Raw genomic sequence first — 15,171 nt, 5'->3', positions numbered from 1 at the left:
GACAAATTCCTTGATTGTATTATAAGCATGGACATTCTAACATTTTATCTTATCTTACTTACGTAGAATAGCCACGTAGCAATTCTATTCCCTGTACCCAGTTCTTTAAAGGCATCAGGTTCATCTTTCTGTGTTGAAAGACATAGATGGTATTAGGAGTAAACAACAATAGCACACAGAGGAAACATTTTTAAATATAACCCTTTTTGGAATGTCTGAAAAGCAAGAAAAACTGCAGCAGGGTTTTCTTCTTGAAATTAACATTGTTTTATTCAGGTTTATCTGAATAGCCGGGTTACATAGCCAGCCCACAAAATTCTTAAGATGCAAAGCATGCTTGTGTCATTCCTCTATCTTATATACAAGGAGAAATCTGCAACACTTACTTGTTGAAAACTTCTTTTTGGAATGGGTAAGAGAGCCTATGCTCATGAAATTGATCAGCAACTTTTTTGGAAACCTACCCCAACAATGCCGAGATACGTAGTAACATCCATTACAGGTCACTGCAATGCAATGGTTCATTTTTTCTCATCCTAAAATTCCAGCCCTTTTGAGCCAGCATTTTATGAATGCCTGCAACACATCAGGGATAATCTTCTACCAGATGTTGTATCCTATTTTTTCCTATTTTACACAGATTTTGGCAAATTCATTGTGCAATTGCCTTTAATCTTATGTTGACATTTTAAAAGCCAATTCCATTGCTTTTGTGCAACTTTTTGCAACTAGTCTTTGGAGAGGGGTGTCATACAAATCCAATAAATAAATAATAAATAAACTTGCCAAATTTGTCTGCATGTACAGTGGAATTTGAAATATTACTGGTGACATAAAGTCTACTTTAAGGTACTACGATTCCAATACCACAGGCATTTATTACTGAACAAATTCTTCTCTAAAGCACATGGGATTTTCAGAAAGTCCATAAATAAACAATCATCAGTTAAACAGAGTATACGCAAATCTCTTTATGTCCAGCTTCCAATGTGCTACAGTTCCTACAAAACAAACTCTCCTACATCTAAAAATATATTTTTTTAAAATCCAAACAAGAAGGGATTGTATGCTGTCCACTAGCTGCAATTCAAGTCAACCAAACAGCTAAATTATACTTGTCAGCTTAACCATGTTCTGCCAATGCGAACAGAATGTCTTTCATCCTAGATTACAAGATAAACCTTTTCCTTGCTGGTAAGCTTAATTACTTTCAAATGCAGATGTTTAAAATAGTTTTTAAATTGCAGTGCTTCTTCCATATCATTAAGTACTGCAAATGTTTCTTCCCTATGAGCAATTTAAATCGGGAGACTTTATCTTTAAATGACTAGGAAAAACTTCACCAACAGGGACACTCTTTTCTGTGAATAAAAAAGATCTGTCTTTTCCAGGAAAGAGCTTCTTTAGAATCCCTTCTCCAGAGAAACACTTGAATGGTGGCTTTTCACAGGTAGTCCTTGACTTACGAACATTCGTTGAGTGACCATTCAAAGTTACAGCGGCAGGCACTGCACAAATTGACATAAGACTATTTTTCACCCTAGTATATAGTATTCTCACGGTCACATGATCAACATTCAGACGCTTCTATTATTGTTTTTTAACTTCTTTCATTGCATTATTATATCTCTATATCTTGGGATATTATTCCAATCTATTCTATTGGGGTGTGTCAAAGCCTCTATTGTTGAGACCCATATGATACTTTTCATATTTGTTTTTAATTTTTTTCCCAAATTTCAAATAACAAATTTATTATACTATGTCTCTGAAACTACCTATGCATTTTTTGTTTTCCATAACACGTATGAGTGCCACACCCTATCTGTAAATCATGCCCTTCCAGAGTCATGAGTCTTTTATTTCTGAGCATAATCCATTATTTAATCCATGTCATTGCTGCCGCCAAATAGTACATCTTGAATTTTAAGACCTGTAATCTCTTTATCTGCTCTTATAATTCCAGTTAATACTTCTAAAGTCAAGATAAATAACAATGGTTATAATGGACATCCTTATCTTGTTCTTTTAATAACATTAATCTTCTCCATCATTTCTCGCTGTTTTGTTTGTTGTAAATTGCTTCTATAACATGAAGAAATCTCACCCCAAAGTTCATATATTGTAGCTGTTGATTTAAAAATTGACAATTTAAATTGTCAAAGGACTTTTTTGCATCCAAGAACATCAGTGCCATTTGTTTTTCAGGATGTTGTTCATAATACTCCTTAGTATTTAAGATTATATGCATATTGTCCTTTATTTGTCTTTTCGGAAGGAATCCATTCTGATCTATATGAATAAATTCATTCAAATATCTTTTACCGTATATACTCGAGTATAAGCTGAGTTTTTCAGCCCAAAAAATGTACTGAAAAATCCAACCTTGGCTTATACTCGAGTCACTGATGGCGCTCAGGCCCCAAGTGCCGGCAGGGACACTTCAGATGTTCCCTTCGGGCATCCAGCAAGGGCGCAAATCGTTTCTCGCTGAAGGGACCTTTTTTTCCCTCACCCTGCCAGAGGAAGTGTGGGAAAAGGCAGGCAAATGGGAGAGGGAGTCCTCTTTGCCGCACATGCCGGAGCGAGTGAGCGAGATGCAGCGGCTGCATCTCCCATGGGGAGCTCGCTTGGCAGGACAAACTCACTGCTCCCCGCTCGACTCTTCGCCCTCCTCCCTGGCCCCATAGCCTTGGCTGACTTGCTCGGTTCCAGGCGCCCCGACCAGAAGCCGCCTCCTGCCTCGCTTGCTTCCCCGAGGCGGCCGCATCGTCTATTGCTGCTCTGCCCGGCCAGCTTCTGCCATGCAGCGTCTGGCTGCTTTACCTCGATGAGGAGTAACTCCGCGAAGGGCTGCTGCAGAGCTCACTACCCACCCAGCGAGCCCTCCGCCTGGAGCTTTGTATGAATAGTGCCCTTCTGATTAGAGAGACAGAGAGGGCCGGCCTCCGGGAACAGAGCGTCCTGGAGAGGCGGCTTATCTTGGCCTGAGAGGAGAGAAGAAGAAACTCCGTGGAAAGTTTGTGCGCTCTCGGCAGCCCTCTTGGGGAGCTGCCGCTTGCCTGCCTCTCTTGTCTGGAGGAGCCTCTCCGCCTCTCTTAGGTTCTAATCCCAGAATGGCTCAGTAGAGGGGTGTGTGTGAGAGGGGGGGTAGAGCTCAGGGGAATGCTAAGCGGCAGAATTGGCAACAGCAGCCGGGCTTCTCTATTTCTCTCTTCCTTAGCCCAGTCCCCGGCGAGGGATTGCGGCAGCTTGCTTTTTGGTGGGGAAAAAGGGGTCTGGCCGGTTTATTTTATTTTATTTTTAGCTAAATCTGTCTGTCTGTCTGTCTTTCTGTCTATCTATCACTCTATCAATCACTCTATCTACCATCTATCTATCTATCTATCTATCTATCTATCTATCCATCCATCTATCTATCCATCTATCCATCCATCTATCATCTATCTGTCTGTCTATCTGTCTACCTACCTATCTATGCTATCTATGCTATCTATCTATCTATCTATCTATCTATCTATCTATCTATCTATCGATCTATCTAATCTACTGATGCCTCAATTAATGTAATTTTATTGGTTTCCATTTTCATAAGTTACCAGTAGCCACTGCATTTTCTAACCTTGGCTAATATTTGAGTCAATAATTTTTCCCAGTTTTTGTGGCAAAGTAGTTGCCTCGGCTTATAATCGGGTCAGCTTTTACTCAAGTATATATGGTAAGTCTATTTGCAATTATTGATGCAAAAATTTTGTAGTCCGCATTTAATAGAGATATTGATCTATAGTTTTTCACTTTCTGTGTATCTGTCCCTTCTTTTGGTATCAAAGATATGTAGCCCTATGTCCATGTATTGAGAATGACAGCTGTAGTGTCCTAGGATCTGCCAGACTCTTTTGGTATCAAAGATATGTAGCCCTATGTCCATGTATTGAGAATGGACAGCTGTAGTGTCCTAGGATCTGCCAGACTTAGTGCTGTGGGAAACGGGGGGGGGGGGGGATTGCATGGGAGTTGTGGGGATATCTAGCCAGTAAACATTCCCTTTCTCCTGAGAGCCAAGGACATTCGGCCTGCACTTGGAATGACGTGACTGGGAGGCATCTCCAGTTGGGACGGTGCATTGATTGGACCATGTGGGTGCAGGGGAGGGATGGACATATGGGTGCTGCAGGGGAAGGAATTTGGGCTTTCTTTTGCACAGAGAAAACCTGGAAAGCTTTCAGGTTTGGGTTTTCCCCAGATGTGCCAATATGACATCTCTAATAAAATGGAGCCCTGGAGTCTTCTTGTGTTGCAGGTGTTAATTAGAACCCTGACACTAGGGTTCTGTGATCACTTTTTGTGGCCTTCTAACTAGGAAAGTCAACAAAGAAGCCAGGTTCACTTAGTAACCACATTACTAACTTAACAGCTGCAGTGATTTACTTCACTGTGTGGAGCAAGAAAAGTCATAAAATGCATCAAACTGACTTAATAACTGTCTTGTTCAGCAACAGAAAATTTGGGCTCAACTAGTCATAAGTCAAGGACTACCTCTATTATTCAGTCATCCTGGATAACAGGATATATTCCAATATTTTTTCAGACCATGAATGTACAGTATGTATTAGCTATTAATTTTTTCAGAAGTTATAGAAGCTGGGATATCTTTTGATTCATGTTTTTGCTACTGTTTCATTGCATTTATCTTCTGTTTAGCACTGATTTTACATTTCATGGGTTTCTTTCTTATAAATCACTATTTTATTGTAAGGAGCCTGTTAGTGGCTGGAATAAAAACTTCATTAAATAAATATTAAACTGAAATATACTGGCTACTATGTAGCATAGAATTGACAACACAACACTACAGAAGTTCACAGGTGCACTGCAAAAATATTAGGACAGAGATTGAAGTTATGCATGAACACAGGTTAAAACACTATTGATTTGAGAAACACATCAGAGGATTTTAAGCAACAGAGTGAATTGAAGTTTGATCTTATGTTAAGGCAAGAATTTTTAAATTTCTGTCAGACAGGTTGGTTCAAGAAAAATGTTAATTGAAAATGTTATTTTACACCAATGCTCCATAAATCACCATTTGAATTTATCCATGTTTGATTAAAAATGTTCATTAAGAAAAAATATAAACAGACATTGAAATGCAGATATACTGAATTTCAAAATAATTTTATCAGCGTAACACTTTAAACCAGGGGTACAAACTGTGAGCTTTTTAATGAGCTAAATTTGATAAAATTAATATAATTTTAAAAACCCTGACCATTGCATAGCCTCTATGCCACTGATATTATATGAAAGCTTTATCACTATTCCTAATGAGTCAGCAACCTTTTTATGTAAAGTTCTTTCTATGAAGTGACACTTTTAACTCTTTCCTTAAGAGTTCACTGCAACTATCCTCTTAACGTTCAAATGGTGATTTAGAAAGCTTTACCCAATGAATCAGATTAGACCACTCAAAAGCCCAAGTTTAATACAGATTTAAGACACTTTGGACAGCGTCCCAAAAGCCTAAAATCTGCAAACTTTTCCTTCACCCATCATTTTACTTGCCCGAGCAAAGTCATAGTGAGGCTCATATTGTCCTCCCACTCCATAATTTGCTACCTAGAGAAAAAAAACAGAAACACAACACATATGAAGAAGCACAAAGGTAACGAAAGACTTACCCTTCCAAAATCAAAATGAGGCTCGTACTGGCCTCCTACTCCGTAATTGGCTACCTGCAGTAGAAGAAGCACAAACATTCAGTGAAAGATCTAAGATGGGATCTCATACGCTTGCTTCATTTAAGGTGAAATCTGGCTAAAAGGTAGTAGAACTTACTTAATTCGACTTCTATGCCGCCCAATCCCGAAGGGCGGCTTACAACAAAATAAAAAAAATACAAATTACAATAAAAAAAGAAGTCAAATATAAATATTAAAAAGATAAACCCCAGTTAAAAAACCCACAACTCAAACTATCCAATCAACACACATGCATACAATTCAATACAATTTGGCCATGACAGAAGTTCATGGTCCCCAGGCCTGCCAGCAAAGCCAGGTCTTCGCAGCCTTTCAGAAGGCCAGTAGGATGGGACCAGTACGGACATCGAAAGGGAGTTAGTTCCATAGAGCCGGGGCGGCCACAGAGAAGACCTGTCCTGCAGCCCCGCCAGCCTGCGTTGATTATTTGACGGGACTTGGAGAAGGCCAACCCTGTGTGATCTTATTGATCTCTGGGAGGTATGCGGCAGGAGATGGTTCCGTAAATAGTCTGCCCTAAGCCAAACTTAAATCTTCACAGTCAGCCAGTCTCCCTAAAGCAGAGGTGTCAAGCTCAAGGCCCGTAGGCCACATTCAGGCTGCAATGTGGTCGGATCTGGCCTGTGGGGGAATCATGGAAAATGTATATAGCCTGCGTGGCTTCGTCCCAGTCTACCCAAGGTGAAGAGGAAACATCAGGCTAGCATGGCTTCGGCCTCGTCTACCCAATGTGAAAAGGAGACATGGAAGCAGTTTAGGGAGTGGCACCAAGCTGGCCCCACCCATCCAGTCACATACGCCCCCCCCCCCCCCCCAGAGGTCAGCCTTGATGTGGCCCTCAATGAAATTTGAGTTTGACACCCCTGCCCTAAAGGGATATACAGGTAGTCCTCAACTTACAGTCATAATTGAACCCCAAATTTCCGTTGCTAAGCCAGATAGCTGTTAAGTGAGCTTTGTCTCATTTTGCAACCTTTCTTGCCTTGATTGTTAAATGGATCACTGCACTTAAATTAGTAACACGATTGTTCAATGAATCTGGCTTTCCCCATTGATTCTGCTTGTCAGAAGGTCGCAAAAGGGAATCAACAATCCCGGGACACTGTGACAGTCATAAATACAGGCCAGTTGCCAAGCATATGAATTTTGATCCTGTGACCAGAAGGATGATACAATGGTTGTAAGTGTGAAAAGGGGACATAGATCACATGTTCAGTGCTGTTGCAACTTTGAATGGTCACTAAACGAATGGTTGTAAGTCGAGGACTATGGCAGACTTGCAAATAATACTGAATGCATTAAGTGTTATTGAACATACCTGAACATATTATTTCAGCTGCCCTCATAGATGCAGAGTTAAAAATATTGGGATGTTTAATATGGAGGATTTTATTTTTATGCTTTCAATTTCATTCAACGTAAAGTGAAAGTGTATCTACTTTGTTCATTTTATATCTGATAATTTTAAATGTTTTTAAGGTTTTATGTTGAGTCATTTGACGCAACATGAGTAATAAATAAACAAATAAATTCTGAACTGGGTTTGATTATATATTTAATAGTTGGGCATCAACTACATTCTCTATTTTAAAAATGGGGGGGTGAAATCAAAAGGAAATTTGGATACTGTATATAATGAACTTGTGCTACTTTGCCTTCTTTTTTCTCTAAGAAAAAAACAAAACAAAACTGATGAGTAACCATAGATTCTAGCAGTTTACATGTGATAATTATCATATATAGTATTTAGACAATGCAAATAAAATACAAGATTAGAGCTGTGCCACAATGAAGACAAGATCCTCAACTTACAAAAGTGGCACAGCTCTTTTCAATCCTTCTTGGGGCTATACTAGCCTGGTCAGTCACATGCTTCTTTTTTTTTAACAAACTCACCTGGAGCTCCTCAGCTGTGGAAACATCCAACCCTGTTAGATCCTGTATCCTTTTATTTATACGTGCCACTACAGGGTTTTCATATCCAGATAGCCAGGCGCTAAAAATGGAATTATAGTATTATTCATAAACAATAAGATCTGAGTATTAATTTTCATGACCAATCACAAATTAATTTTAATTGTGCAAAGTAGTCTATAAAACTTAAGCTAAATGTAATTTACAAGAAATATTTTTTAAGACCACACACTATTTCCACATGTCATCTAATTCAGAATTATTGAGTTAGAGCACATCCATGATTCATTTTTAAAAAATCTCTGCTGAGTCAAACTTCAGATAGTATAGTATCTACTATTTTATAGTCTTTTAGGGACAGTGTATTCTGTGAAGAATGTATTATTTTCTGCATAAGATTTCTGGGATAATGTAAAGTGAGGTAAATGTGAACCCAGGGTCTCTTATGTTGTATGTATCAGAATAAATACTGGATCACTGCTTCATTGTTAACTATAATGGAAAATGGTAAAAAAACATTACATAAACATGTATGTATGATTCTCGCAATGTCAGAATTTTATGAATCAAACTCATCCCCCCCCCCTTCTTTGGTGCATCATATAGGTAGTCCTCAACATATGACCAGAAATGAGCCCATAGTTTCTGTTGTTAAGTGAGGCATTGGTTACATGGACTTTGCCCATTTTACAACCTTTCTTGCCCCAGTTGTTAAGTGAATCACTGCAGTTGTTAACTTAGTGACACAGTTGTTAAGTGAATCTGGCTTCCCCATTGACTTTCACTAATCAGGAGGGGATTAACATGACTTCTAAGGGACACCGTAAGCATCATGAATGCAAATCAGAAGTCAAGAATCCAAATGTAAATCATGTGACTATGAGGATGTTGCAACAATCATAAGAGTGAATAATGGTCACTTTTTTGGGATGGTTGTAACTTCAAACGGTTACTAAAAAAAACTGTTGCAAATTGAGGACTTCATGTAATCTGGGGTGCACATTTCAAAAAAGACTAAATGACCCAAAGATACAAGAGAACCAAGATTATTTTTAAAAATCATCAATGACCACTGAAGGATTTGAGAATTCCTACACATTCTGCTGGATTGGAAAGACGAAGTTATGAATTTATTCCAGCCGATTTACTATCTTCTTTTCTACAGGAACACAGCAAATCCCTAATCAAGAGCAGCAGATCATGAACCAACAGAGATTACAGAATCTTCAAGAGTGTGGAAGAATATAGCTGAACATTTGCCATATATATACTCAGTTAATGCACTTGTTAGTATATTCCTGGCATACTGTTAGTCTTGCATATGGTTAGTGTATGAAACAAAGCAGACAAAAAAAAAGAATGCACTGTCCCAAAACAAGATGAAATTACATCAAGCATTATCAAATTATCTCCTAAAGAGGAAAATTAAGTTTACAGCAATAAAGGTGTTAAAAGTAATGACTATGTAGTACAATCCATATTTAACATGTAGCTGTGACTCCTGGTTGGTATTTCATGCTGGCAGTTCAATACCACCAAGCAACTGAACTAAAAAAAATATATCTCACACTTCTTACAGAGAACAAAATAAGATAGCTCCATCAAAAGAGTAATTCTATACTGTTGGGCTTCAACAACCTACAATTTGTCTATCCGCAGTGTATTCTTAGGAGTCAATCTGATTGATTTAGATATGATTTTCTCTTGGTACATCTGTACAAGAGCGTAATTCAATGTATGGCCCTGACACAGCAGAACACACCAATAAGTCAAGCAGAGTCAAATAAGTCTACACTTTCTAAATCACTCTGGGATTGCTTGTGCCTACTAACTAGCTTTTAGAACAGTATTTCTCATTCTTGGCAGTTTTAAGATGACTTGAGTTTGATTCTCAGAATTGCTCAGTGAGCCTTACCAGCTGGAGATTTCTTGGAGTTGAATTCCACCCATTTTAAAGCTACCAAGATTGATAAAAATTATTTTAGAAACATTTTTAGAAACGTTTTTAATTTAAAGGCCAATGTAAACAGTTACAGCAGTGGAGGAGATTGAGTAACAACAGATTCCATCTTTCCACACTCTGCTCCCCCACATGTAATTAGATTTTCATGGTTGATTTTCATTTATTTATGTTTTAATAGATAGATAGATGGATGGATGGATGGATGGATGGATGGATGGATGGATGGATGGATGGATGGATGGATGTCCGTACGGACGGATGGTAGGTGGGTAGGTAGGTAGGTAGATTTTTATGACTGTAAGATGCAGAGTTACCCTGTGGTAAGATGGGTGGCCAATAGATATTGTAAATAAATGTGTTTCCAAAGTTATTACTATTTCAAATGAACTAACATTAATCAGACATGTACATCTTTCTCTATTACTGCAATAATCAATGTTAATTTTTACTCTTTTCAAGGTTCCACAATTCTAATGAGTGTTTCTAAATCTCCAGTTGCAAGAAAGGATATTATAAAATACTTTAGTAGCGTTTTTAAAATAGTATTCTCTCCTGTGATGAAAAAATGTTTTACTTAAAGAGTAAGTAAATTTTGACAGAAAAGAAAGTGTGTTACTTAGAAGTATACATCCTTAACGGCATCTCACAGGGAGTTGGGCCAGACCAGTGCTTCTCAATTATTTTTTCAGCCCTCCCTAGGAAATAGTAAGCATTTCTTGCCCTCCCCCCCAACTCTCTACTGAGACAACTGTTTGCAATACTCAGCACATTTTCGCTGAAAAATCTCAAGCAACTTCTCAGTGTGATTGGGCTGTAATATGTTTAAGTGACACCTTAATTTATATGGCTTCATTCTGTTCATTGCCAACATTTTTAGACACAGTAAATATACCAATCTTTCCTCGTCTCACACTGTAGTAACAGTGAAGCCAAGCACTAAATGCTCTTTGTCATATTTCCTCATCTTTCGGAAGACTTATGCTTGTCTCATTATCGAAGCTCCATTCATACAAATGGAGCTTTGAGCACAAATATCCTCTCTTCTCCTTTCTTTTCATACATATTTTTCCATTGTGTCTTTTAAAGATCTGATACCTGCACTTCATATCTCCTGCTCTGTGCTGCGTGCTATTGTCTGTGTGCTATTGTTTGGTGCAAAACTACCCTACTGCCTGCGGCAACCCCCCCACATGTTCCCTGGGGTCATGTCATTGCTCCGCCCCCCCACCAGCACCACCCGTCAGGGTTAGACTGACCAAATTATTTTAGTACAGCACATGGCTTGGCTCAAAATCCTGGGCCAGTTTATACAATCTGCCTGCCGCAGACCTCAGAATGAACAGTAGTCCTGTCATTAAAAAGGACATACTGTGATATGGAAAGTGTTAACTAGTACCAGGCCATGGGCCTGCTCAACCAGGCCAAGGGAAAAATAGGCAAATGTGTGCACATGAAGCTCTCCTGCACTATCGGAGGATATTTGTGCTCAAAGCTCCATTTGTATGAATGGAGCTTCGTCTGCAAGCACCCACTGTCACACATGAAGCCCCATGGCCTCTCACACACACAACAGAAAAGAATAGAAAAGAATAGAATAGAATAATAGAGTTGAAAGGTATCTTAGAGGTCTTCTATTCCAACCTCCTGCTTAAACAGGAAACTACATAGCATTTCAGACAAATGCTTATCAAATTTCATCTAAAGGTGGATAGAGAAAAAATTTCTCTATCACACAATACTAGGATGAGGGGGGCACTCCCTAAAGCTCATAGGTAAGAAAGTGAGGACAAATCAAAGGAAATATTTCTTCACTCAGAGGGTTGTTGGTTTATGGAATTCACTTCCAGAAAAGGAAGCTGTCAGCCTTGATAGCTTCAAGGCAGATTAGACAGATTTATGGATGCCAAGTATATCGGTGGTTATTGAAACGGATGTCCATGTACCGCCTCTATGTTGGTTGAGGCAGACAGGATTCCCTTGAGTACCATTTGTTGGGGGTCAAGGGAAAGGGAGGGTTTTGCCTTCTCTTTCTGCTCAAGATCCCCATGTACTGTGTGACACAGAATGCTGGACTCGATGGGCTTTGGCCTGATAGAGAATGGCTCTTCTTTTGTTCTTTAAAACTTCCAGTGTTGGAGCATTCACAACTTCTGGCAGCAACTTGTTTCATGGATTAATTGTTCTGTTAAGAAAATTTTCTTTAGTTCTAGGTTGATTTTCTCTTTGATTGGTTTCTACCACTTCTTCTTGTCCTGCCCTCAGGTGCTTTGGAGAATAGCTTGACTTCCTCTTCTTTGTGGCAGTTTTCATTAAACTAGACATGCCCAGTTCCTGCAACTGTTCTTCATGTTTTAGCCTCCAGTTCTCTAATCATCTTTGTTGCTCTTCTCTGCACTCTTTCTAGAGTCTCAACATCTTTTTTACATTGTGACAATTTAGGTATAAGTTTCTCAATGTATGTAGTATTTCACAAAACTCCCCCCAGAGATTAGAACTGCCCCTACTCTCCCTGCCTTTCATAAACTCCTTAAAACCCACCTTTGTCGTCAGGCATGGGGGAACTGAGACATCTCCCCCGGGCATATACAATTTATGCATGGTATGTTTGTGTGTATGTTTGCTTAGTAAATGGGGTTTTTTAAATATTTTAAATTATAATTTAGATTTGTCATGAATTGTTGTATTCTGTTGTGAGCCACCCCGAGTCTGCGGAGAGGGGCGGCATACAAATCTAAATAATAAATAAATAAATAAAATGATCCAAAAAAATCACATTGAAGCCTAACAATTAAAAAAACCATCGATATAAAGCAATAGATTAAAAATAGTATAATGATAGAGTATTTTCGCAATATCAACAATTTTAAATGTCTTTTTTATTATGTACTTAATTAATTGACTACAATTAGCTTAATTATATTATTAAAATGATATTTTATAGATAAGAGAACTTATATGAATTATAACATAAAGACGGAAACACAGAGGTAAATTTAAAAAGAACGTAGAATATTAAAAATTGTATTTCTGTATTGATCTGACTATAGTTAGATTTTTCTTTTTTGTACTAGTTAGACTTCTAAGACAAGCAGAGCAATGGTAGCTCCTTTAAATGTTAAATGTTGTCTGTCTTGTTTGTTTAAAGACAAACAATAAAAAATTATTTTAAAAAAACCATGAAGCAATCAGAAAATCATGCTCCACATTCAGAGATTTATTGAAATACTTTCTTGCAAACATTCTGCAACTGTATTTTTTTAAAAGACAGCTGAGGAGAGCGTACAGAATATTTTGTGCATTCTCTATTTAAAAATAGATGCTGAACTAGGAATTTCAAGCTATCATTATCACATACGGCTTCCTCCTTGTTATGTGCTTAAGAAATCTTAAAATTAAGATAGATATTGAGACACCACGGGGAAAAGCAAACAGATGGTAAAACGTACTGTAGCCTGTCTAGTACACATACATGGATTATGTTTAAGATTCTATGTGCTAGTTTTATTAGGATCATGCAGAGTAGTAGCACACAGAATGTACCAACTTGTTTAAAAAGCACTAAAGCCTCACTGATTTCAATGAATGAGAGTAAAGGACATGCTTCAAAAACTTAATTACATCTAAAAGTATCCTTTTAAAAAACATTGCAAACTTTCAATGCCATAAGTGTTAACAATGTGTTTTAAGGCTGTGCCTACTTCTCAGGCAAAAGAGCCCCAATCCCAATGGCCAATCGCTATACCCCATAGTAGTTCAGATGTTCCCGTCACCTCTTACCTCTTAGAGACTCTGTAATGTGCTGTGGTCAGTTTCCCAGTCTGAGGGTCATGCACAGTAGCTCGGCTCAGCTACAAAAAAATAAAAATAAAAAGAGAAAGGACAAGGGCTTACTTTAGAAGCAAGCATCTGGGCCATGCCACAGGCAATTGGGAGGGTTCTGATTGGTCAAGATAGAATGTAATGCTCAGATCAGCAGCAACGCTTGAAGGATTGCAGTATCTGCTGTATTTCTCTGTCTCAATTTCATTCAATTGGTTTAATCAAATTTGGTTAGGTTGTCCTTTCACTTTTTCTTCCCCAAATGGAAAGCTCATGCAAGTCATTTGTATCTGCCAAGTTTCACAGAGAACTTTCTCAGGAACCCAGAAATTAAAGGTTCTTCATCCTTTCTACTACTTCCAATTATTCTTTCTTTGAAAAAAATATGTATTGATACGGCATGTTTAAACTTTATTTATCAAAGTTAAGGAGTTCAAACAATTGAAGACTGCTGTATTTATATGACACGCTATAAATATTTGTAAATGTTCCATTCCCACAAAGACAAAAAGTGGGATTTTAAAAAAAGCATGGCATGCATTAAATTGCAATAAATAAATGGAATAAATTAACAAAATCAAAAAAGTTTCTGAACAAAACTCAACACTTCATTTCACCTCTACAAGAATGTCTAATGCGACTATGAGAGCTGAATTTTAGCCAGAGAAATTCCCAGTAAAGGGAGACATGTTGGAATTCCATACAGGAGTGAGATCCGATTATTTTAAAAATTTAAAATTATTCAAATTGTGTATAAACATATGGGGACTTTCCATTTTCTGTAGTCAGATATGGAACAATTAATAAATAGCAGTAGTTTAAGCATTAGATTAAAAGTAGTTTAAGAGGAATTCATGAGAGCAAATAGGGTATTTTCAAACATATATATTCTCAAAAAGTGTTCTAAATGCTACTTAACAGCATATCTGGCTCCAAAAACTCCAAGCAGAAATTAGCCATAGGGTTGTTGCAATAAATAGAAATGGTACACAATCTGTAAGGGAAACAGTGGGGGAGGGGGGAGGGAAGGGGATATATGTTGTACTGTCATATAACAGACATCTTACAGTTGTACTTACAAATAGTCAATACAATGCTCTGTTTTTGTGTGTTTTTAATAAGTAAATAACTTAATAAAAATCTATTTATCCTTCCCCGCAGGGAGGCGGAACCAATGAAGATGTTCCGCCCCAGACGCCTGATGGACCCAGAGGGCTTTCAGACGGCGCTTGGGGTTATTCCAGAGGCACTCGTCCACAGTTCGGCGGAGTCCCTTGCTGAGGCCTGGAACAGGGCTGCGGCAGGGGCTCTTGACCGGATTGCGCCTTTGCGACCTCTCCACGGCGCTAGACCCCGTAGAGCCCCATGGTTCAACGAGGAGCTCCGGGTGTTGAAACGCCAAAAGAGACGTCTAGAGAAGCGATGGAGGAAGAGTAGGTCCGAATCTGATCGAACACTTGTAAGAGCTTTTATTAAGACTTACAAAGTGGCGCTCAAGGCGGCAAGATGCGCGTACCATGCCGCCTTGATTGCATCAGCGGAATCCCACCCGGCTGCTCTGTTTAGGGTGACCCGCTCCCTTCTTAATCAGGGAGGAGTTGGGGAGCCCTTGCAGAGTAGTGCCAAGGAGTTTAACACGTTTTTTGCTGATAAAGTCGCTCAGATCCGGGCCGACCTCGACTCCAATTGTAAAACAGAGTCGACTGACGATGAGTC

At 38.6% G+C, this 15,171-nt stretch overlaps 1 protein-coding gene across 5 annotated transcripts in view; it reads right to left on the bottom strand.

The window, feature by feature from the left end:
- The window catches only part of P4HA1 (prolyl 4-hydroxylase subunit alpha 1), a 113,130-nt gene that overhangs the window by 36,960 nt on the left and 60,999 nt on the right, over window positions 1–15,171 (bottom strand). For 2 of the 5 annotated variants that reach the window (XM_070752325.1, XM_070752327.1), the window contains exons 10-12: window positions 7,656–7,755; window positions 5,679–5,732; window positions 63–128 (exon numbers count right to left, since the gene is read on the bottom strand). In XM_070752325.1, coding sequence (XP_070608426.1) covers window positions 63–128; window positions 5,679–5,732; window positions 7,656–7,755 — 220 coding nt within the window. Of the gene's footprint in view, window positions 1–62; window positions 129–5,562; window positions 5,617–5,678; window positions 5,733–7,655; window positions 7,756–13,413; window positions 13,485–15,171 lie in introns of all 5 variants that reach the window. The other 3 variants (XM_070752326.1, XM_070752329.1, XM_070752328.1) reach the window with 3 other exon arrangements.

Source organism: Erythrolamprus reginae, chromosome 5, assembly GCF_031021105.1.
Source record: "Erythrolamprus reginae isolate rEryReg1 chromosome 5, rEryReg1.hap1, whole genome shotgun sequence".
NCBI classification, from domain to species: domain Eukaryota; kingdom Metazoa; phylum Chordata; class Lepidosauria; order Squamata; family Dipsadidae; genus Erythrolamprus; species Erythrolamprus reginae.
The sequence above is the reverse complement of the archived record's forward strand: the minus strand, read 5'-3'. Positions and strand labels throughout refer to the sequence as shown.